Source organism: Bufo bufo, chromosome 6 (assembly GCF_905171765.1).
Source record: "Bufo bufo chromosome 6, aBufBuf1.1, whole genome shotgun sequence".
Taxonomy (NCBI): Eukaryota; Metazoa; Chordata; class Amphibia; order Anura; family Bufonidae; genus Bufo; species Bufo bufo.
The window spans coordinates 169,868,929-169,894,684 of NC_053394.1; the positions used below are offsets into that span (position 1 = coordinate 169,868,929).

General features: G+C 47.4%; 1 protein-coding gene across 1 annotated transcript in view; it reads right to left on the bottom strand.

Annotated features, from left to right (window-relative positions):
• The window catches only part of LOC121004645 (membrane-spanning 4-domains subfamily A member 4A-like), a 102,663-nt gene that overhangs the window by 67,060 nt on the left and 9,847 nt on the right, over nt 1-25,756 (bottom strand). Inside the window, exon 2 of the mRNA XM_040436891.1 lies at nt 5,911-6,021. Within this exon, the coding sequence (XP_040292825.1) occupies nt 5,911-5,943 (33 nt within the window). The 5' untranslated portion in view covers nt 5,944-6,021. The remainder of the gene's footprint in view (nt 1-5,910; nt 6,022-25,756) is intronic.

The following is a 25,756-nucleotide window of genomic DNA, read 5'->3' on the forward strand; positions in this document are numbered from 1 at the left end:
TGTAGCGAAAGAGCTGTACCTAGCCTTTAATTTAACCTCTGCCCCCATCCCTACTGTTATACATACATACATACATACATACATACATACATACTATGCTGGGTCTTGGGCGGCGCAATGACATAAACACAAACTCTCGCATCAGGATGCAGGCACTCATAACCACGCAATCGTGCAGCCTAAGATCTCCTAATATTACATACAGCAATACAAAACATACAAGGTAAGGCTAATTCCACACCCGCGGCACTACTATCCGTCCAGACACAAACCACAGCATGCAGCGGTTTATGTCCCGCTGATTCTCTGCATTTTTGCCAGATTGTGGCCGGATCTCTACCATACCCCATTATAATTAATGGGGCCAGCGGGCATTCCATCTGCATCCAGCAATGCCGGATCCAGTGAATTCTGGCAGGCTGTTCTCAGCTGGAACAGCATGCCAAAATCACTAAAGCAGATGTGAAAGTAGCCTAATACAGCGCCACATACCTTGTACATCCAGTGACGTCTTCTTAGATCTTCTCTTTCCTCATCTTCTCCTTTGAGACCAGACCACCATGATGATTCCTTTCAGCTGTCTCTTCTCTCTGCAGAGTTTGACAGACATCTTAGTTTCCTACTTTTCCAACATCCTCCAACCTTCTGAACACCCCATCCTGTGCCTGCTGTGCTCCCCAATACTATACTGCAGAAACAGATAAACCCCCTGAAAATGCTAGTATCAGATAGTGCCCCTTCAATAATTATTGTCCCCCAAAAATAATGATACAAAAAAATTCCCTGTTGTGTGGCAGTAAAAAAATACCTCCTCTCAGTGCCCCTAGTAGAGTCAATGTCCCTATAATGCCCTCATAATGTGTTCCAATACCCCCTACTGTGTGCCCCCAAAAAACCCTCTTAGTGCCCCCAGTTGAGCTAATGTCCCAATAGTACCCCATAATTTTGCACCAGTATAAAATACTCCTATATAGCGCCCCCAGTAGATGCCCCCATAGTGCTCCTCCAACCGTTCCATGGTGCCTGACATAATGTGTCAGTATAAAATGCCCCTATAGAGTGCCCCAAGTAGATGTCCTGATAATGTCCCTCTCCCCCCTTCCCCATAGTGCCCATATAATGTATACCAGTATAAAATGCCAATATGGAACTTATCCCCACCCCCATATTGCACATACGGTTTGTGCCAGTATAAAATGCCCCTATATAATGCCCCCCGGCAGATGCCCCCATAGTGCTCCTCTCCCCCACTTCTCCATAGTGCCCCCCATGTGTGACAGTATATAATGCCAATATATAGGGCCCCCAGTAGATGCCCCACATATGGCTCCTCTCCCCCCCATAATGCCAGTATAATTCTAATATATAGGGCTCCCAGTAGATGCCCCCATAGTGCTCCTCTCCCCCATGTGTGCTAGTAAATAATGCCCCCTAGTAGATTGCCCCATAGTGTTCCTCTCTGCCCATGTGTGCCAGTATCTGGTCCGCAATTCCGATCCTGAAAAAAATAGAACATGTGCTAATCTATTAGTGCCAGCAATGTGCGGTCCGCAAAATGCGGAACGCACATTGCCGCTGTCCGTGTTTTGTGGATCCGCAAAACACACACGGATGTGTGAATGGACCCTAAATGTGAGGTAAATTAGTTTCCAATGTAGTATTAATAACTAAACAATTACATAATAAACATATTGCATTGTCTACTTACCACCAGGACAATAAGATGATCTGGTCTCTGGCTGCAGTCTGGCTCTTGGTCTGGCTCTGGGGACTCCCTTGTCACTCTCTTCCCCCCTCCTCCCTTGTCACTCTCTCCCCCTCCCTCCCTTGTCACTCTCTTCTCCCCCCCCTCCCTCCCTTGTCACTCTCTTCCCCCCCTCCCTCCCTTGTCACTCTCTTCCCCCCCTCCCTTGTCACTCTCTTCCCCCCCCTCCCTTGTCACTCTCTTCCCCCCCTCCCTTGTCACTCTCTTCCCCCCTCCCTTGTCACTCTCTTCCCCCCTCCCTTGTCACTCTCTTCCCCCCCTCCCTTGTCACTCTCTTCTCCCCCCCTCTCTCCCTTGTCACTTTCTTCTCCCCCCTCCCTCCCTTGTCACTCTCTCCCCCCTCCCTTGTCACTCTCTCCCCCCTCCCTCCTTTGTCACTCTCTCCACCCCCTCCCTCCTTTGTCACTCTCCCCCCCCTCCCTCCCTTGTCACTCTCTTCTCCCCCCTCCCTCCCTTGTCACTCTCTTCTCCTTCTCCCTCTTTTGTCACTCTCTCCCCCCTCCCTTCTTTGTCACTCTCTCCCCCCTCCCTCCCTTGTCACTCTCTCCCCTTCTCCCTCCCTTGTCACTCCCCCCCTCCTTTGTCACTCTCTCCCGCCCCTCTCTTCCTTGTCACTCTCTCCCCCCCTCCCTTGTCACTCTCATTCTACCCCCCTCTCTTCTCACTCTCATTCTACCCCCCCTCCCTTGTCACTCTCATTCTACCCCCCCTCCCTTGCCACTCTCATTCTACCCCTCCTCCCTTGTCACTCTCTTCTCCCCCCTCCCTCCCTTGTCACTCTCTTCTCCCACCTCCCTCTTTTGTCACTCTCTCCCCCCTCCCTCCTTTGTCACTCTCTCCCCCCCTCCCTTGTCACTCTCTCCCCCTTCTCCCTCCCTTGTCACTCTCTCCCCCTTCTCCCTCCCTTGTCACTCCCCCCTCCTTTGTCACTCTCCCCCCCTCCCTCCTTTGTCACTCTCTCCCGCCACTCTCTCCCTTGTCACTCTCTCCCCCCCTCCCTTGTCACTCTCATTTCCCACCCTCCCTTGTCACTCTCATTCTACCCCCCCTCTCTTCTCACTCTCATTCTACCCCCCCTCCCTTGTCACTCTCATTCTTCCCCCCCTCCCTTGTCACTCTCATTCTTCCCCCCCTCCCTTGTCACTCTCATTCTACCCCCCCCTCCCTTGCCACTCTCATTCTACCCCCCCTCCCTTGTCACTCTCATTCTACCCCCTTCCCTTGTCACTCTCATTCTACCCCCCCTCCCTTGTCACTCTCATTCTACACCCCCTACCTTGTCACTCTCATTCTACTCCCCCTCCCTTGTCACTCTCATTCAACCCCCCCTCCCTTGTTACTCTCATTCTACCCCCCTCCCTTGTCACTCTCATTCTACCCCCCCTTATCACTCTCATCAAGAGAATGCCAAGAGTGTGCAAAGCAGTAATCAAAGCAAAAGGTGGCTACTTTGAAGAACCTAGAATATGACATATTTTCAGTTGTTTCACACTTGTTTGTTATGTATATAATTCCACATGTGTTAATTCATAGTTTTGATGCCTTCAGTGTGAATCTACAATTTTCATAGTCATGAAAATAAAGAAAACTCTTTGAATGAGAAGGTGTGTCCAAACTTTTGGTCTGTAATGTATGTCACACATCCATTTTATTTTGCAGTGATATGAATTGTCTTCAGTAACACAGCTATAATGCACTGAGAAATTACAAACGGGAAATAGAAACTGGTCAGATGACGCAGAACACGCACACAGGGATAGTGTAGCCCTGAACTTCCCAGACCCACTATCCCTGCCTACTTGCACAATCACCGTAGACGGTGACTGTGGCGAAACCAACCTATTTATTGGGAATTGAGAGCCCAGTCTCCATTCCCCAGCGGCAGCTTAACTTACCAGGGGGAGACAGTAAGCCCCACAACCGTGCAGATGGGACCGTGGTCTCTGCACTTACAGCACAGGGGGTAGGGACAGTCGGTCCTGTCCCCCCAGCAACAGGGCTGTTTAGCCAAAGGGGAGACAGTCGGTCTCCCCCTCCAGCAGCAGAGCTGGGTATCCAAAGGAGAGACAGTCGGTCTCCCCCTCCAACAACCAGGCTCCAACCAGGCTTCTTCCATGGTAGCGCTGGCACCAGGGCAGAGTACCGCTGATCCCTGCCCACAAAGCAACCTCCACTCCAAGCCAGGGAGCAACACAGTTGCCGGGATTACCAGTTACCAACATAACCTTGGTGGACTCACTGGACAGAGACAGGCTACCAAATTCAACAGGTCCAGTATTTGGTGGTGGGTGGACTGCCTGACTAACTCAGATACCGACCAGCGTGAGGTCAGGTATCTGGTTAGTCTTCCCTGGGAGGGGGAGATGTTTGGCGAAACCAACCTCGCCACTGGGTTTTGGAGGGGCCTGTTTGCCAGCCTCTTGCCCCAGGATTATGGGCCCTCTCATCAGCCCATGCTAAACTTTTGAACCCCTGGGACATTGTATATTTAAGTAGTGATGTCTGTCCTATTGTCTCCACGTGTGTATTGGCGATTTCCCTTTGTCCTAAGAGATAATTGAATTACTCCTCGGTTGTCTCCAGGACAGAAGACATTGTGTATTCTCCTGCCTGTGATGATTACATTAACCCGTGTAAGGTAATTGTATCACAGGGAGAGGGGAGGATTGTGGGTGGGAGTGTTTTACTGTATTGTACGTGTTTATTGGTTGTTTTTACAAAACCCTGTGGGTGGGAACCTAGTTGGAAAATGTGTATAAGTCAATGCTTGTGTGTTCAATAAAGAGTTCCTGTTTTACCCTTCATCGTGTTGAGGCTGGTGTTTGGGTAACTGATCGACACTGGGGATTGCTATACGCTGAAGATTTGCTATACTCCCCTGGCTATAACTACTAGCTCTTGTAAGAGCTGTTCTTGCTCTCTGGATTTAGGAGAGGTTCACCCACTGGAGCCTGGAGCCTTGTCGTAGGTCCAGGGTAGGTAGGAGACCGTGAGACCTCAACCAAGCTTCGGCGGTTCATGGGGTCTGTGGCGGTTATGGTATCAAGTGGAGTGCTTGGAGTCCTCGGGAAGCGCTAGGAGCATCATTCGACGGAGGTACCCGGTCGGGGTGCCAGGAGATCCGTTACAGTGACCCACAACTGGTCGACGGTCCCTATACTCCATAAGTGAGGGAGCAAAACACCAAAAGGGAACAAACAGACAAAAAAAGAGTAGTCGTATGGTACTAGGGTCAAAAGCCAGTCAGTCAACAAAGTGCCAAGAAGGCCAGAAGCAAACGAGAAAGCCAGATACGCCAGAAGTCAAAACCAGGAGAGCAAATACAAGACCAAATTGCCAGAAGCCTGAAAACGTAGTCACAATACCAGATGCTGAAGTCTACAGCCATAGGGAATGCAATACCAAAAAGGAACAGGAATTCACTGGCATCTGAACTCTTCCGATCTCGGCCTTTATACTGAAATGAGGCAGCTCACCCCGGCGTGCATTTTATGCATTTCATCCGAAACAAATAAAGAATCTTCATTTACATTTTGTGGACAATTTTTTTTGAAATTCCTAGTAAATCTAATCTGAATCTATTCACTCATCCATAATTAAAATGACTTTTTCTCCAGAATGAATCAACAAATCACTAAGTTAAAGATATAATTACATTCAGCAGAGTTAGACTTACCCTAAGGGTCCATACACACGTCCGTAGAATGTTTCCGCATCCGTTCCGCAAATTGCAGAACGGGTGCGGACCCATTCATTCTCTGAGGGGCAGGAATAGATGCGGACAGCACACAGTGTGCTGTCCGTATCCGCATTTCCGGAGCGCGCCCCCGAACTTCCGGTCTGCGGCTCCGGAAAAGAATAGAACATGTCCTATTCTTGTCCGCAATTGCGGACAAGAATAGGCAGTTCTATGGGGGTGCCGGCCGGGTGTATTGCGGATCCGTAATACACTACGGACGTGTGAATGGACCCTTAGTGTGCTTGGTGACAGATTCACTTTAATGAAAAACAGTTTGCTCATTTATACACATTTGTAATGATTTTAATACCTTTAAATCCATGAATTTGGACCTTACACCAATGACAGGGGAAATTGGTTATACAGTAAATGACCTACAGTATAATACATTGTGAGTTCTACTTACGAAAACCGGTCCCCAGAATTGGATAAAACTCATGAAAGTAATAGTCAATGCAAGAAATGGCAATGAAATAGCAAACAGGATCTCACAAATGGAGATGACGATCAGCACTATCTGAAAACAAGAGAGGAAAAAATATGAGATCTCGAGTATTGCTTTATTGTTAAAAATAGATTGTCTAGGCGTACAGAAAAAGTTTTGCTTTCTTTATCAAATACAGCTCCACCTTTGTTTATGGAGTGTGTCTGGTATTCCGCACCAGAAAAAAACTGCAGAATGACAAACAAAATCTTCTAGCAACCATCAGTGAAAAACACATTGCATCCGGACACACTGCGTTTTTCACTGAAAATAGGGCCAGGGCTCCGTGAAAAAAGCAGAATACAGAACATGCTGACAGTCTCACGTAACACAGAGATGATGCATGAAAAACAACGCTCATGTGTACAGACGCATTGAAATGAATGGGTCAGGATTCAGTGCGGGTGTATGCATTCACTTCACGCATTGCACCAGCACAGAACTTGCTTATGTGAAAGGGGCCTAAGGATACTCTGTCCAAAACATGTTGGCAGTTTTTTCACTGCATGATGCCACTATTTTAATGGATTTTTATTCTGATGCGGAATTCACAATTTTTCTACATTTATCTTGGAGAAGACGACAAGTCTTTCTGTAACACCCCAGAGTGGTGTTACGACTCCTGCACCCTGCTACTGTCTTTATTGGTCTAACCTCATGTCATCTCATGCATTTATTTCCAGGTCCTCTACACTCAGCATTCCTACACCTGGGACGCACGGCATAGAGGGCCCTGGGGCACGGCCGCCCGTTGCATTTCCAGCACCCTATGAAATTGGACTGCACAGACTGGATTTCATATGGAAGTGTGAGTTTGCTCCTGTATTTAAATATATAGTGGTATTGCAGTACAACTTCATTCAACTAAACAGAGCTGATAATTCCTAATTGTGCCATCTATTCCATCCATTCAAACAACTAATTCCCAATGTAAATGATAGGGGATAATCTGTGATCGTTGGGTCCCGACTTCTGCAGCCCTGGCCGATCATGAGAACAGGAAGCTTGTGTTCCGCCATTTGCATGTCTGTCGTTCCATTCAACCCTATGGGACTGCCAGAGGTACCTGAGTACAGGTCATTGCTTATCTCTGGCAGACACATAAGGACACACTTATTAAGACCAGCATTTTAGACGCCAGTCTTAATAAAGCCCTAGGCTGGCGGTGGATCTGTCGGAGTTATGAAGAGGCGCCCGCCTCTCCATAACTTTGGCGCATCTAGCGACAGATCTAAATGTAAGACAGCTTCCTTGCTGTCTTCATTTAGACCATTTTCTATATCTGCTGGCCCATCCCCTTCCCTGCCCACACCACACCCACAATTTTAGACCTGGCGTGAGCGGGGCAAAGTCACAGATAGTGGCACAACTAACTATTGCGCTGCTATCTGCACCTGAAATACACCTAATACAGGAATATTTCAGCATGATGTGACCCCCATATAGTTGAATATAGCTGTGAATACACATGCGTGTCTTCTGCTCCATTCAAATAGGAAAACACAGGACCCCATTCTTGGCATTGGTGGGGGCATTAGCAGTCACACCCCCGCTGTTAAGACACTTATCCGTTATTCTGTGGATAGGGGATAAGTTGTAGTAAAGGGACAACCCGTTTAAAAGGGTTGTTCACCTTCGTGGGGAGATTCCCCCCCACCATGTCACCGGACCTATGGTGGGAAGCATACTTTCCTGCTCCCCACCTCTGACTCTGGCTCCATTCATTGGCTGCAGCAGCCATGTGACCTGTGTCATACAGGATGTTGACACCTGGAGACTGGAGCGAGACAGCGCTGGCAGGGAACAGAAGTAGCCGGAACCCAGTGGCGGGGAGCAGGTATGTATACTGCTGAAGGTGAACAATCTTTTTAAAGATCAAGCTAATTTGGCCTTTAAAAATATTGACTTTTCTGTTTATTCCTCACAGTGCAGTTCGTTGTGGAACTTGCTGCTGTGCAGGCTTGTGCATGTGCTCTGTGTACTAGGCGCGGCCTGTTACCTGTGTATGCTGGTTGCCTTGGAGTTGCGTGCTGGCTGCAGCCTTCTGTGTGTGAACGTGGGCCTGTGAATGTGTATAATCCCTGTGTTGCGTACTGGCTGTGGGAGGACTCCCGTGCATGCTGGCTGCAGCCTTCTGTGTGTGAACTGTGTTCTGTGTATTCATTGTCTTGTATCACAGTAAGGTTCACTGTCACCAGGGCCGGTTTTAGACAAAATTTGGCCTTGGGAAAATCAAAAGTGGGGCCCCAAATCTTGTAATAATGGGCTAACAACACAGTCACATTCCGTTGATTCCGTAAATCAACGGCCCAGGCACTGTTATCAGCTGCTGGGGAGGACCTGGCTTTAATCATTTACTTACAGTCCCTGGCTGTCAGTAATCTGACCTTGCATGCAGCCTGCTTCTGCGTCCTCCGTCCTTCAACAGAGGACGGACCATGCCTAGCAACCCTATTTTAAGCACAGGTAAAAGTAGGCAGTACAGGGAACAAAAATGTGGAATTAAGGGGTAATTGAATACACAGTGAAAAGTTGAAATAGGGCCACCAAGGTGATATTAATCACCACAATCCAATACTCCCCAAAAAAATATATACGACAGTTATACTTTCTGTCATGAGAAATAACGTTATGTAGCTGACTGACATTAGCGATGTACTAATGTCAGCAGTACATAACAGTATGATTTATAACTCCCTGCCTGCCGCCTCTTAAAATAAAGACTTTTAACTCCCCCCCGCACTACAGCATGCCTCACTGTCTCTGACACCCACCGCGCACTAAAGCATGCCTCACTGTCCCTGCTGCCCACCCGCACTACAGCATGCCTCACTGTCCCTGCCACCCACCCTGCACTACAGCATGCCTCACTGCTACCGCCCGTCACTGCTGCCTGCCCCACACTACAGCATACCTCGCTGCCGCCTGCCCCGTACTATAGCATGCCTCACTGTCCCTGCCATCCATCCCGCACTACAGCATGCCTCAATGTGCCTGCTACCCTTCCCCCACTACAGCATGCCTTACTGTCTCTGCCGCCCACCCTGCACTACTGCTTGTCGCTGCCAGCTGGCCACCATGATTTTGGCACATTTGCTTTATAAGACACGCTGAAAAGTGCGTCTTATAAAGCGAAAAATAGGTAGATAGATAGACTGGCAGGCAGATAGATGAGCACACCTGCACACAGCATAAATACAGTTACACATACTGTACACTTGTTTAGTACATATACACCAACTTGGGGATGTCAGTCTCTCCACATAACTTTGCTGTTATCTAGGTCTGGAAGAACTCAGACAAGTACTGCAGATAGCAGACTGTGGTGCTGTGTGGGGGAGGGGCGCCAGGCATCTTCTGCTTTCTACTGCACCAGGCAGTGGGTCCCCTGTTCTATGACCCGTGAGAGCTTGTGCCATATTGGAATTACCCAGAGGAGGCCTTTTAAGGCCCACCATCAGCACTGCAGCATCAGTGACAGAGAGAAGAAATGAAGCTCAAGAGACCTGGTAAGCAGACAGCGCCCCCTACACTTTGCAAGTACCATGCGCCCTGTACCACCTCACACTATAGTCGTAAACTGATGTAAGGGCGCACAGCAGGGCACAGAAGGAAAGGACTGCCACATGGTTTTTGGAAGGCAGATTTTGCTGGATTGGTTTTTAGACACCATGTCCCATTTGAAGCCCCCCTGATGCACCCCTACAGTAGAAACCCCCAAAAGTAACCCCATTTTGGAAACTAAAGGATAAGGTGACAGTTTTATTGGTACTATTTTGGGGTACATATGATTTTTAATCGCTCTATATTATGTTTTTTGTGAGGCAAGGTAACCAAAAAATTGCTTTTTTGGCACTGTTTTTATTTTTATTTTTTTACTGTGTTCACCTGAGGGGTTAAGTCATGTGATATGTTTATAGGACGCGGCGATATAGTTACGGATGCGGCGATACCTAATACGTATACTTTTTTTTATTTATTTCACTTTAACACAATAATAGCATTTTTGAAACAAAAAAATTATGTTTTAGTGTCTCCATGTTCAGAGAGCTATATATATTTTTTTTTTTTGGGCGATTGTCTTATGTAGTAGCTCTTTTTTTGCGGGATGATTTTACGGTTTTATTAGTACTATTTTGAGGGGCATTCGCCTTCTTGATTGCTTGGTGTTGCACTTTTTGTGATGTAAGGTGACAAAAATGGCTGTTTTTTAAACAGTCTATATATTTTTTTTTTTACGGTGTTTATTGGACGGGATGGATCATGTGATGTATTTATAGAGCCTGTCGTTACGGATGTCGATACCTAATATGTATGTGGTTTTTTGCTTTTTTTTTATATAAAATCAGGGGAAAGGGGCTTTTTTTTCTTTTTTTACTTGAAACGTTATTTTTTTTTAAATTAAAAACTCATTTTTTTAAACTTTTTTTTTACTTTATTTCTGTCCCACTCTGAGAGTTTACTTTTGGGGGTCTGATCCCCACTGCAATGCATTACAATACATCTGTATTGTAATGCATTGCCTGTTAGTATATTACACAGAGTAATACACTAACAGGTTGCCTAGGAGACCCAGTCTGAGGCTGGATCTCCTGGGCACCCGTAGAAGGCAGGTCCCGATGCCGTGCAAGGCATTAGGAAGCCTCTGCACGGAATTGGGCTGCATTCTCACCAATCGGGTCCCGGCCACAACAGCACGTGGACCCAATGGTCTCCCTCACCCGACGCAAATCCCTTCTATGCCACGGTCAGCGCTGATCGTGGCATAGAATGTGTTAATCTGCCGGCATCGGCTTGTACAGCGATGCCAGCAGATACAGCAGGGACTCGGATCCTAGGGGAACACGTATCATTTTCACCAGAATGTTTTCTATAATTATGGCATTACTGTGCTTTATTTTTGTTTGCAGAGTGCTGCTCCATTGTTCTTTTTTTCCTGTATGATACTAGCCATGGCAGCGTGCACCTGCACATTGGGATGTGCTGACTGACAGTGATGGCCAGTTCGCATTGTTCGCCCGCGAACACATGCGGGCTGCCATTTTAACTCACAAGTCCGGCGAGGCACAGGTAAGCCCTTACCTGTGCCTGCGCCGCGAGCCGGTCTGAAACAAATGCGGTCAGCGGGAGCAGGCAGTTCCGAGAACAGCTGGATGAAGGACCCCGGTGGCTGTTCTCGGAACTGCCTGCTCCCGGTGATCGCATTTGTTTCAGACCGGCTTGCACAAAATGTATTTGCCAAGAGTCTCTACTTTGCAAAATAAGCGTAGCATTTTCACTAGAATGTTTTCTATAATTATGGCATTGCTGTATTTTTGTTTGCAGAGTGCTGCTGCATTGTTCTTTTTTTCCTGTATGATTCTAGCCATGGCAGCGTGCACCTGCACATTGGGATGTGCTGACTGACCCCCTTTTTTGCATGAGATCTAGGCGCCACATCTCCAGTCCCCTGACCAGCTACATTTGCTAGCATCTGTTCCAGGACATGAAGCAGTGGAATTACATCGTTCATCCCATAGTCCTGGCGACTGACAAATAACGTAGCCTCCTCAAAGGGCCTGGGCAAGCGTCAGGTGTCACACACGAGCTGCCACTTGCTGACATCAAAATTACAGGGGAGTACTCCTGTCCGCTTGGATCATCAAGAAATCGTTCATGGCCTTTCTCTGTTCATACAGTCGGTCCAACATATGGAGGTTGGAATTCCAACGGGTGGAAACGTCGCATATCAGCCTATGTTGGGGGATGCCGTTCTGCCCCTGCAGCTCAAGGAGGGTGTGCATCGCGGCTGAGTGGCTGAAGTGCATGCAAAGTTTCCTGGCCATTTTTAGGATGTCTTGCAGATAGGTGGGAGACTTCAGGAACCGCATGACAATCATATTGAACACGTGTGCCTTGCAGGGCGCATAGCTCAACCCTACTTCACGCAGCTCCGACATCATGTTCCTCCCGTTGTCGGTCACCAAGGTTCCAATTTTCAGTTGTCGCGGAGAAAGCCAGGATTTTATTTCTTGCTGAAGAACATGGAGCAGTTCCTCCCCTGTGTCACTCCGTTCACCCAGGCAAACGAGGTGCTGATCAGCGTGACACCGCTGTGCCCTGCACATGTGGTATGCTGGAGGGCTCCTGGGAATTGTCCCTGCAGTTTAGGCCTCATGCACACGACAGTTGTGTGCATCCGTGGCCGTTGTGCCGTTTTCCGTTTTTTTTTTCGCGGACCCATTGACTTTCAATGGGTCAGTGGAAAAATCGGAAAATGCACCGTTTTGCAGCCGCATCCGTGATCCGTGTTTCCTGTCCGTCAAAAAAATATGACCTGTCCTATTTTTTTGACGGACAACAGTTCACGGACCCATTCAAGTCAATGGGTCCGTGAAAGAACACAGATGCACACAAGATTGGCATCCGCGTCCGTGATCCGTGGCCGTAGGTTACTTTCATACAGACGGATCCGAAGATCCGTCTGCATAAAAGCTTTTTCAGAGCTGAGTTTTCACTTCGTGAAAACTCAGAACCGACAGTATATTCTAACACAGAGGCGTTCCCATAGTGATGGGGACGCTTCTAGTTAGAATATACTACGAACTGTGTACATGACTGCCCCCTGCTGCCTGGCAGCACCCGATCTCTTACAGGGGGCTGTGATCCGCACAATTAACCCCTCAGGTGCTGCACCTGAGGGGTTAATTGTGCATATCATAGCCCCCTATAAGAGATCAGGGCCCCCCGGTCCCCCCTCCCTCTATTGTATTAATTTCATTGGTGGCCAGTGTGCGGCCTCCCCCCCCCCCCGATCATTGGTGGCAGCGGAGAGTTCCGATCGGAGTCCCAGTTTAATCGCTGGGGCTCCGATCGGTAACCATGGCAACCAGGACACTACTGTAGTCCTGGTTGCCATGGTTACTTAGCAATATTAGAAGCATCAAACTTACCTGCTGCGCTGTCTGTGACCGGCCGGGAGCTCCTCCTACTGGTAAGTGACAGATCATTAAGCAATGTGCCGCACAGACCTGTCACTTACCAGTAGGAGGAGCTCCTCCTACTGGTAAGTCACAGACAGCGCAGCAGGTAAGTATGATGCTTCTAATATTGCTAAGTAACCATGGCAACCAGGACTACAGTAGTGTCCTGGTTGCCATGGTTACCGATCGGAGCCCCAGCGATTAAACTGGGACTCCGATCGGAACTCTCCGCTGCCACCAATGATGGGGGGGGAGGGAAGGCCGCACACTGGCCACCAATGATATTAAAACAATAGAGGGGGGGCCAGGCGGGGGGGGGGGGGGCGCACACTGGCGACCAATGATATTCAAACTGGGGAGGGAGGGGGGTCTGCCCCCTGCTGCCTGGCAGCAACTGATCTCTTACAGGGGGCTATAATAAGCACAATTAACCCCTTCAGGTGCGGCACAAGAGGGGTTAATTGTGCTGATCACAGCCCCCTGTAAGAGATCAGGTGCTGCTAGGCAGCAGGGGGCAGTCATGTACACAGTTCGTAGGATATTCTAACTTGAAGCGTCCCCATCACCATGGGAACGCCTCTGTGTTAGAATATACTGTCGGATATGAGTTTCACGATCTAACTCAAATCCGATGGTATATTCTAACATAGAGGCGTTCCCATGGTGATGGGGACGCTTCAAGTTAAAATATACCATCGGATTGGAGAAAACTCAGATCCTATGGTATATTAACTCATGACTTTACATTGAAAGTCAATGGGGGACGGATCCGTTTGCAATTGCACCATATTGTGTCAATGTCAAACGGATCCGTCCCCATTGACTTGCATTGTAAGTCAGGGCTGATCCGTTTGGCTCCGCAGGCCAGGCGGACACCAAACGAATTTTTTTTCATGTCCGTGGATCCTCCAAAAATCAAGGAAGACCCACGGATGAAAAAACGGTCATGAATCACGGACCAACGGAACCCCGTTTTGCGGACCGTGAAAAAATACTGTTGTGTGCATGAGGCCTTAGGCTGAGGACACGGTGGAGGATGAGGAGGCAGAGGCGGACATTGTCGCAGGACCAACAGCGTGGCAATGTGGAGGCGGAAGCGGCGTCACCTGGCCAAGTTGCTGGTTTGGCTGGGCAGGAACCACATTTACCCAGTGGGCCGTAAAGGACATATATTGTCCTTGACCGTAGTTACAGCTCCACAAGTCAGCGCTGCCATGCACATTGGCAGGCACCGACAGGCTCAAGGATTGGCCCACCTTCTGTTCTAGATATGTGTGTTTCTTTGGCAAAGAAATGACAGCTTGGGACTCTCCACCTCGGCTCGGCACAAGCCATCAGTTCTCTGAAAGGTGCAGAGTCCACCACTTGGAAAGAGAGGGACTGCAGTACCAGCAACTTGACAGGAGCATGTTCAGCTTCTGCGCCGTTGGAGGAGTGCACGCATACTGTTGTCTCTTGGCAATCGCTTCAGTGATCGATTGCTGACGGAATGACTGACTAGGAGGAGGAGGAGCAGGAGCATCAGGACCAGCAGATGATGGGAAGGACAGACAGCTCCCTTCGGCTGAGGTGGTGGAGCCTTGACTGCCTGAAATTGGGTGCGTGCCACTGGGTGATGCAGCGGTAGCTGCGGCAGGCTAGACCAGCTCATTGGAGCCACGGTTCTCCCAGGCCACTTTATGATGATGCAGCATATGTTGACACAGGGCCGTAGTACCAATATTGGCACCCTGCCCACTCCTCACCTTCTGTCCAAAGATTCGACAAATGGCCATGTTTACCTCCCCCGGGGGATTAACAAAATCTGCCACACCACCGAGTAGGTGATTTTACTTCCAACACTCCCCACTGCCTCCGTGAACCCCTGCACCACTACTTTCCGGGCCGGTAGGCTCCTGCGAAGCGGGTGGTTTACCCCGGGCACGTTTGGCTCCAGACCTCCCCCTGCTGCCACCCTGCTGACTCCCGGCCACACTAGTGACATGCTGGCTCCGCCGCTGCCTCACGGGCAAGCTGCCACCCTCTTCTCCCGATGATAATGAAGCCCCTTCTTCACCAGGCTCCAAATTGCGATCAACTACATCATCATCGAGTACTGTCTGCACATCACTGATGTTCTTCTCAACAGTCTCTGAGCCAGGAGCATGACCGCTCGCAACACCAGCTCCCTCGCCACTCATCACTCCTTGGATGTCTCCTCCGGATCTTGGCTGGGCAGTTGCTGCTGACTGTCCTCTAGTAGCTCGTCCTTGCTGTATAGTGGAGCTGAGCCCACAGCATATAATACTACTGTGGCAGAGGGAACACAAAAGGACAGAGGCAGGTTGAGGACAGGTGAGGGCACAGCGCCTGCTCTTGGGCCATGCCAACTAAGGGTTGTGTCTGATAAAACCACCGACTCTTGGCTGGGGGTGTCTGATGTAAGTTGCAACAAAGTCTAAGATCGAGTCAACCAATCAAGAACCGCTGGGTTGCTGGTCAAGACACGACCGCTAGCTGGCACAGGGAGCTCAGGCCTCTCAAAGTGACCCCTGCTGCCACGCCCCCTTAATCTGCTGCGACCTGTGCCTGCGCCAGAAACATTTAGGCCTGTGCCACTCCCCTGAGCAGGGCCTGTCACTTCTCTGTCTGATATACTGTTAGATTAAATAAGTAAATAAAATGGAAATTAAAAAATGCCAAAAAGCGCTGTAATTTTCTCACTTCACCACACAGCGGCTAATAAGCAAACACACGCCAAGAAGGGCTTTAATATTCTCACTCCTCCATACAACAGCTAATAAGCCCCCTTTTTACCTACTAATACATGCCAAAAAAAGGCTTTGGAACATATAACTGCGGCCATGAACGGCAAATAAAGTTATTTTTATCAGGGTGCAAGTGCTGTTTGATACAGGCATTAACAGGGTTTATTACAAGGAAATATTTATATGTCTTATTTGCCCTTGTGCGGTGCAGTCATATGTTCTAAAGCATTTTTTGGCTTGTATTAGTGGGGAAAAAAAGCTTATTAGCCATTGTGTGGTGAAGTGCTAAAATTACAGCCCTTTTTGTCATGTATTAGTGGTAAAAGTAAAATAGATTTGCCGTTTGGCGGTACAGTTATATGTTCTAAAGCCCTTTTTGTCTTGTAATATGAAAAAAGAAAATATATATTTTCCATTCAGCGGTGCAGTTATCTGTTCTAAAGCCTTTTGGGGCGTGCATTAGTGGAAAAAGAAAAAACATGTATCAGCGGTGCAGTTATCTGTTCTAAAGCCTTTTGTGACTTGTATTAGTGGAAAAAGAAAAAATATATTTGCCGATCAACGGTGCAGTTATCTGTTCTAAATCCTTTTGTGGTGTGTATTACTGGAAAAAGAAAAAATATATTTGCCGATCAGCGGTGCAGTTATCTGTTCTAAATCCTTTTGTGGTGTGTATTAGTGGAATATATATATATATATATATATTTGCCATTCAGCAGTGCAGTTATATGTTCTAAAGCCTTTTTTGGCGTGTATTAGTTGAAAAAGAAAAAATTGATTTAACTATCAGAAGTGCAGTTATAAGTTCTAAAGCCCTTTTTGGCGTGTATTAGTGGCACAAAAAAAAGTATTTGCCATTGTGTTGTGAATTGAAAATATTATAGCCCTTTTTTGCGTGTATTATTGGCAGAAAAATATATATTTCCCTTTCAGCGGTGCAGTTATATGTTCTAAAGCCCTTTTTGGCATGTATTAGTGGCAACAAAAATATATATTTGCCTTTCAGCGGTGCAGTTATATGTTCTAAAGCTCTTTTTGGCATGTATTAGTGGCAAAAAAATATATATATTATTTGCCATTCAGCAATGCAGTTATATGTTCTAAAAACTTTTGTGGCATGTATACAGTAAGTAGAAAAAAGTTAGATCCTATTTGCTATTCAGCAGTGCAGTTCTATGTTCTAAAGCTTTCTTTGGCATGTGTGGTGAAGTGATAAATTTACAGACTTTTTGGGGTGTTTTAATTTTCTTTTTATTTATTTATTTGATCTAACAGTATGTCAGACAGAGAAGTACCATGCACTACACAGTGGAGTGGCAGAGTCCTACATGTTTCTGGCGTAGGCAGAGGTTGCAGCAGAGTAAGGGGGCGTGGCAGAAGGGGTCACAGCGAGAGGCCTAAGCTCCCGGTGTCATCTAGCGGTCGTGTCTTGACCAGCAATCCAGTGGTTCTTGAATAGTTGCCTCGGTCAAGAGTCGGTCGATTCCTCTGACACGACGCTTAGTTGGCATGGCTCGGGAGCAGGTCCTGTGCCCCCACCTGTCCTGAACCTTCCTCTGTTATTTTCAGTTCCCTCAGAGCAAGAAGTATTATATGCCGTAGGCTCAGCTCCACTTTTTAGCGAGGACGAGCTACTAGAGCAGGCATGCTCAACCTGCGGCCCTCCAGCTGTTGCAAAACTACAACTCCCAGCATGCCTGAACAGCCTACAGCTATCAGCCTACAGCAGGGCATTGTGGGAGTTGTAGTCTTACAACAGCTGGAGGGCCGCAGGTTGAGCGTGCCTGTACTAGAGCATAGTCAGCAGCTACTGCCCAGTCTTGTAGGCGGGCAAGTAGTGATGAGGACTGGAGAGTGGCGTGGGAGCTGGTGTTGAGAGCGGTCAGGCTCCTGACCCAGAGACAGAAATGACAGCGCTTTTTGGCATTTATTAATTTCCTTAATATTTACTTATTTGATCTAACAGTATATCAGACAGAGAAGTGACAGGCCCTGCACAGGGTTGGGGCACAGGCCTAAATGTTTATGGCGCAGGCACAGGTTGCAGCAGATTAAGGGGGCGTGGCAGCAGGGGTCACTTCGAGAGGCCTGAGCTCCCTGTGTCAGCTAGCGGTCGTGTCTTGACCAGCAACCCAGCGGTTCTTGATTGGTTGACTCGATCTTAGACTTTGTTGCAACTTACATCAGACACCCCCAGCCAAGAGTCGGTGGGTTTATCAGACACAACCCTTAGTTGGCATGGCCCAGGAGCAGGCGCTGTGCCCTCACCTGTCCTCAACCTGCCTCTGTCTTTTTCTGTTCCCCTCAGCCAGAGAAGTATTATATGCTGTGGGCTCAGTTCCACTATACAATGAGGACTAACTACTAGAGGACAGTCAGCAGCAACTGCCCATCCAAGATCCGGAGGAGACATCCGCCGCTTCCTCCGGTAGGCCGGCAAGTAGTGATGAGGAGAGTGGCGAGGGAGCTGGTGTTGCGAGCGGTCATGCTCCTGGCTTAGAGAGTTTTGAGAAGGACATCAGTGAAGTGCAGACAGTATTCGAAGATTATGATGTAGCTGATCGCACATGGGAGCCGGGTGATGAAGGGGCTTCATCATCATCGGGAGAAGAGGGTGGCAGCTTGCCCGTGAGCCAGCAGCAGAATCAGCAAGCCGCTAGTGTGGCCGGGAGTCAACAGGGTGGCAGCAGTGGGAGAACGGGAACCAAACGTGCCCGTGGTAGATCACCCTCTTCGCAGATGCCTACTTGCCCCGGAAGTAGCTGTGCATGGGTTCACGGAGGCAGCGGCAGTAGCAATCAGTGCGGAGTGTTGGGGGTAAAATCACCTACTCGGCGGTGTGGCAGTTTTTTGTTAAGCCGCCGGAGGAGGTAAACATGGTCATATGTAGAATCAGTGGGCAAAATGCGAACCGTGGCCAGGGTGCCAATGTTGGGACCATGGCTCTGCGTCAACATATGCAAAGTCACCATAAAGTGGCCTGGGAGAACTGTGGCTCCCATGTGGTGGTCCAGCCTGCCGCAGCAACCGCTGCATTACTCAGTGGCACACACCCAGTTTCAGCCAGTCAAGGCTCCACCACCCCAGCCGAAGGCTGCTGTCTGTCCTTCCCATCATCTGTTGGTCCTGATACTCCTACTCCTCATCAGTCATTCCGTCAGCAATCGATCACCGAAGGGATTGCCAAGAGAAAACAGTATGCGTACACTCATCCAACGGCACAGAAGCTGAACATGCTCCTGTCCAATTTGCTGGTGCTGTAGTCCCTCCCTTTCCAAGTGGTGGACTCTGCACCTTTGAGATTACTGATGGCTTGTGCCAAGCCGAGGTGGAGAGTCCCAAGCTGTCATTTCTTTGCCAAAAAGGCAGTACCAGCCCTGCACACACTTTAGAACAGAAGGTGGGCCAGTCCTTGAGCCCGTCGGTGTCTGCCAAAGTGCATGGCTGCGCCGACATATTAGGACATCGTCAGACATCATCCAAAACTCCATCCTCCGTCAGGTAAAACTCCCTCCTACCTAAGACTTTAGACAAAACTCCGTCCTCCCTCATCAAAAACTCCATCAGACCTCAGACAAAATTCCGTCCTCCCTCATCCAAAACTCCGTCCTCCCTCAGACATCAGCCAAAACTCCTTCCTCCCTCATCCAAAACTCCATCCTCCCTCTGTTATCAGCCAAAACTCCATCCTCCCTCATCCAAAACTCCGTCAGACATCAGCCAAAACTCCTTCCTCCCTCATCCAAAACTCCATCCTCCCTCTGTCATCAGCCAAAACTCCATCCTCCCTCATCCAAAACTCCGTCAGACATCAGCCAAAACTCCGTCCTCCCTCATCCAAAACTCCATCCTCCCTCAGACATCAGCCAAAACTCCATCCCCCCTCAGACATCAGCCAAAACTCCGTCCTCCCTCATCCAAAACTCTGTCCTCCCTCAGACATCAGCCAAAACTCCGTCCCCCTTTATCCAAAACTCCGTCCTCCCTCAGACATGAGCCAAAACTCAGTCTTCCCTCAGACATCAGCCAAAACTCCGTCCTCCCTAACTCAAAATACGCCCTACTACACACACTGTTCACCTGACGGAGCTGCTAGCTGCTGTAGAGGCAAAGGACCTGTGATGACGTCATGACCATGTGACGAGTCATGTGTGTGGGAGGGGTCAGATGTGCACAGCAGCTGGTAGAGTGCACAGAACTGTAGCCATCAAATAGAGCTCTGTACTAGAGATGTGTGTGTAACCTGCATGTAGCAGTGCTGTGTACTGTGTAGCAGAGCTGTATGTGTAACCTGCATGTAGCAGTGCTGTGTACTGTGTAGCAGAGCTGTATGTGTAACCTGCATGTAGCAGAGCTGTGTACTGTGTAGCAAAGCTGTATGTGTAACCTGCATGTAGCAGAGCTGTGTACTGTGTACCAGAGCTGTATGTGTAACCTGCATGTAGCAGAGCTGTGTACTGTGTAGCAGGGCTGTATGTGTAACCTGCATGTAGCAGTGCTGTGTACTGTGTAGCAGAGCTGTTTGTGTACCCTGCATGTAGCAGAGCTATGTACTGTGTAGCAGAGCTGTATGTGTAGCCTACATGTAGCAGAGCTGTCTACTGTGTAGCAGAGCTGTATGTGTAACCTGCATGTAGCAAGCTGTGTACTGTGTAGCAGAGCTGTATCTGTAACCTGCATGTAGCAGAGCTGTGTACTGTGCAACAGAGCTGTATGTGTAACCTGCATGTAGCAGAGCTGTGTACTGTGTAGAAGAGCTGTATTTGTAACCTACATGTAGCAGGGCTGTGTACTGTGTAGCAGAGCTGTATGTGTAACCTGCCTGTAGCAGAGCTGTGTACTGTGTACCAGAGCTGTATGTGTGACCTGCATGTAGCAGAGCTGTGTACTGTGTAGCAGAGCTGAATGTGTAACCTGCATGTAGCAGTGCTGTGTACTGTGTAGCATAGCTGTATGTGTAACCTGCATGTAGCAGAGCTGTGTACAGTGTAGCATGGCTGTATGCGTAACCTGCATGTAGCAGAGCTGTATGTGTAACCTGCATGTAACAGAGCTGTATGTGTAACCTGCATGTAGCAAGGCTGTGTACTGTGTAGCAGAGCTGTATGTGTGACCTGCATGTAGCAGAGCTGTGTACTGTGTAGCAGAGCTGAATGTGTAACCTGCATGTAGCAGTGCTGTGTACTGTGTAGCATAGCTGTATGTGTAACCTGCATGTAGCAGAGCTGTGTACAGTGTAGCATGGCTGTATGCGTAACCTGCATGTAGCAGAGCTGTATGTGTAACCTGCATGTAACAGAGCTGTATGTGTAACCTGCATGTAGCAAGGCTGTGTACTGTGTAGCAGAGCTGTATGTGTAACCTGCATGTAGCAGTGCTGTGTACTGTGTAGGAGAGATGTATGTGTAACCTGCATGTAGCAGACCTGTGTACTATGTAGAAGAGCTGTATGTGTAACCTGCATGTAGCAGTGCGGTGTACTGTGTAGCAAATCTGTATGTGTACCCTGCATGTAGCAGAGCTGTGTACTGTGTAGCATAGCTGTATGTGTAACCTGCATGTAGCAGGCTGTGTACTGTGTAGCAGAACTGTATGTGTAACCTGCATGTAGCAGAGCTGTGTACTGTGTAACAGAGCTGTATGTGTAACCTGCATGTAGCAGTGCTGTGTACTGTGCAGCAGAGCTGTATGTGTAACCTGCATGTAGCAGAGCTGTTTACTGTGTAGCAGAGCTGTATGTGTAACCTGCATGTAGCAGAGCTGTGTACTGTGTAGCAGAGCTGTATGTGTCACCTGCATGTAGCAGTGCTGTGTACTGTGTAGCAGAGCTGTATGTGTAACCTTCATGTAGCAGAGCTGTGTACTGTGTAGCAGAGCTGTATGTGTAACCTGCATGTAGCAGAGCTCTGTACTGTGTACCAGAGCTGTATGTGTAACCTGCATGTAGCAGAGCTGTTTACTGTGTAGCAGAGCTGTATGTGTAACCTGCATGTAGCAGAGCTGTGTACTGTGTAGCAGAGCTGTATGTGTCACCTGCATGTAGCAGTGCTGTGTACTGTGTAGCAGAGCTGTTTGTGTAACCTGCATGTAGCAGAGCTGTGTACTGTGTAGCATAGCTGTATGTGTAACCTGTATGTAGCAGAGCTGTGTACAGTGTAGCATGGCTGTATGCGTAACCTGCATGTAGCAGAGCTGTATGTGTAACCTGCATGTAACAGAGCTGTATGTGTAACCTGCATGTAGCAAGGCTGTGTACTGTGTAGCAGAGCTGTATGTGTAACCTGCATGTAGCAGTGCTGTGTACTGTGTAGGAGAGATGTATGTGTAACCTGCATGTAGCAGACCTGTGTACTATGTAGAAGAGCTGTATGTGTAACCTGCATGTAGCAGTGCGGTGTACTGTGTAGCAAATCTGTATGTGTACCCTGCATGTAGCAGAGCTGTGTACTGTGTAGCAGAGCTGTATGTGTAACCTGCATGTAGCAGGCTGTGTACTGTGTAGCAGAACTGTATGTGTAACCTGCATGTAGCAGAGCTGTGTACTGTGTAACAGAGCTGTATGTGTAACCTGCATGTAGCAGTGCTGTGTACTGTGTAGCAGAGCTGTATGTGTAACCTGCATGTAGCAGAGCTGTGTACTGTATAGCAGAGCTGTATGTGTAACCTGCATGTAGCAGAGCTGTGTACTGTGTAGCAGGGCTGTTTGTGTAACCTGCATGTAGCAGTGCTGTGTACTGCGTAGCAGAGCTGTATGTGTAACCTGCATGTAGCAGAGCTGTGTACTGCGTAGCAGAGCTGTATGTGTAACCTGCATGTAGCAGAGCTGTGTACTGTGTAGCAGAGCTGTATGTGTAACCTTCATGTAGCAGAGCTGTGTACTGTGTAGCAGAGCTGTATGTGTAACCTGCATGTAGCAGAGCTCTGTACTGTGTACCAGAGCTGTATGTGTAACCTGCATGTAGCAGAGCTGTTTACTGTGTAGCAGAGCTGTATGTGTAACCTGCATGTAGCAGAGCTGTGTACTGTGTAGCAGAGCTGTATGTGTAACCTGCATGTAGCAGAGCTGTGTACTGTGTTACAGGGATGTATGTGCAACCTGCAGGTAGCAGTGCTGTGTACTGTGTAGCAGAGATGTGTACTGTGTTACAGAGTTGTGTGTGTAACCTGCATGTAGCAGGCTGTGTACTGTGTATATAGAGCAGTGTGTGTAACCGCATGTAGCAGAGCTGTGTACTGTGTTACAGAGATGTGTGTGTAACCTGCATGTAGCAGAGCTGTGTACTGTGTAGCAGAGCTGTATGTGTAACCTGCATGTAGCCGAACTGTGTACTGTGTATATAGAGCAGTGTGTCTAACCGCATGTAGCAGAGCTGTGTACTGTGTTACAGAGATGTGTGTAACCTGGGAACCATAAAAAAGTGTAAAGAAAAACACATAAAAATTCAGATCACCCCCTTTTCCCAAACTGAAAATAATAGAACAAAAAAAATACACATCATGGGTGTCGCAATGTGTAAAAACACCCATTGTATAAAAATATATTCCCCATACGGCAAAAAGCAAAACAGAAAAAAATAAAAAGTCCAAATGTTAAACAAACTCCAGCTAGGACTGCTGCAATGCCACTGCCACAGAGGACCCCCAGAAATGGCAGATGGGTTAATGTAGGTTCTGGAAGTCTTAGAGTGGTGGATAGAAGACATGTCCCACAGTCGGTGGTTCTCCATAATTCATTTGCAGCACTCTCAGAATGTAAGGACAACATGGATATGGACTCAAGCACAGAGGGTGAGAAACCATTGACTCCTATGTCTAATGTATGCAACAAAAAAGATAAAGTGAAGTCTAAAAGGATGCAGCTGTTGCTGGGTGATTCAATCATAAGAAGTGTGGAGCTTAAAGAAAATGGTTTTGTGAGATGTCTCCCTGGGGCTACTGCTAGAAGAGATAGAAGACGTATTATTAATATTGTTAAGCAAGCAAAGCAGGAAGGGGACGTGGATGTTCTTGTCCATCTAGGGACAAATGACCTGGCTTGCAATGAAGTGTCAGAGGTGAAAAAATCTTTTATCACACTTGGTAATGACGTACAGGATTTTGCATCCACCATTTCATTTTCTGAAGTTCTGCCTGTGCATAATGTTCAGAATGATAGGCAGAGGCGCATAAAGGAGTTCAACATATGGCTTGGTAAATGGTGTCAAGAGCAAGGATTTGGCTTTGTTTCTCATGATAGCTCTACTTGGAATAGAAAGGAACTGTACAAAAAAGATGGTTTGCATCTTTCTCTCAAAGGAACAAATGTACTTAGTGAACAGCTCCAAGAATTTGCAAAAGAGTATTTAAACTAGGAAGGGGGGGCAAAAGAGTGAAAATAAAAGAGTCCAATTGCCCCCCGAAACAATGCCAGAACAGGTCAGAAGCACAGAGGTTAAGAAATGATAAGCTCAGAGTCCTGTCTACAAATGCTCGCAGTTTAGGTAAAAAAATCAATGAACTTGGGTCAATAATGGCATCTGAGAATGTAGATTTAGTGGCTGTTACGGAGACATGGTTTAATGAAAGAAATGACTGGGACATAACCATACCAGGGTACTCTTTATACAGAAGAGACAGAGAAGGCAAGAAAGGAGGAGGAGTGGCCCTGTATGTGAAAGATAGCATTAAATCTAACCTAATACAAGTTGGTGAGGCCAACATAGAGTCAGTTTGGGTTACGTTGCAGTTTGCTAACCATGCAGTAACTCGTGTAGGTGTGATATATAGACCACCTGGTCAAGTTAAAGAACTAGATGATCTACTAGTTGAAGAAATAGCTAAAATGACAATGAAAGGAGAAGTTATCATTATGGGAGATTTCAATCTTCCAGATATAAACTGGAAAACCAAAATAGCAAGTTCTACCAGGAGTACAGATATTCTAAATTCCCTACTGGGGTTATCTCTACAACAAGTGGTTGAGGAGCCAACCCGGAGGGAGGCCATTTTGGATTTGGTATTCACAAACGGGGATTCGGTATATGATGTCATTGTAGGCGAAACCTTGGGATCTAGTGATCACCAGTCAGTGTGGTTTAATATAAGAACTGTGAAAGAGTCCCACCACACAAAAACAAAAGTTTTAGATTTTAGAAAAACAGACTTTTCAAAAATGAAATTAGTCATAAATGAGTCCTTATCAGACTGGAACGGATTACATGGAGTCCAGGAGAAATGGGACTACTTAAAAGGTGCATTATTGAAGGCAACAGAAAATTGCATTAGACTCGTCAGTAAAAGCAAAAAAAGGAGGAGACCAATGTGGTACTCAGCAGAAGTGGCCCAAATCATTAAAAATAAAAAGCTAGCATTTTGTAATTATAAAAAAACCCAGAGCAATGAAGATAAGGAAATCTACAAGATTAGGCAGAGAGAGGCCAAGCAAGTTATAAGAACTTCTAAAGCGCAGGCAGAAGAAAAACTAGCTCAGTCTATGAAAAAAGGGGATAAGACATTCTTCAGATATATAAATGAAAAAAGGAAATTAAAACAAGGAATAACTAAATTAAAAACAAAGGACGGAAGGTATGTAGAAGAGAATAAAGGGCTAGCCGACTGCCTTAATGAATACTTCTGTTCAGTTTTTACAAAAGAAAAAGGAGAAGGACCTCCACTAGAAAGAATGACTATTAAATCGTTTGATGCATGTATCTTTACAGAGGAAGATGTTCTAAGTTTGCTGTCTAAGGTCAAGACAGATAAGTCACAGGGGCCTGATGAGATACACCCAAAATTATTAAAAGAGCTTAGTGGTGAGCTGGCAAAACCGTTAACAGATTTATTTAACCAATCATTAGTAACAGGAGTCGTCCCGGAAGATTGGAAATTGGCAAATGTCGTGCCCATTCACAAGAAAGGTAGTAGGGAGGAATCGAGCAACTATAGACCAGTGAGTCTGACATCAATAGTAGGCAAATTAATGGAAACCCTATTAAAGGATAGGATTGTGGAACATCTAAAATCCCATGGATTGCAAGATGAAAAACAACATGGGTTTACTTCAGGGAGATCATGTCAAAC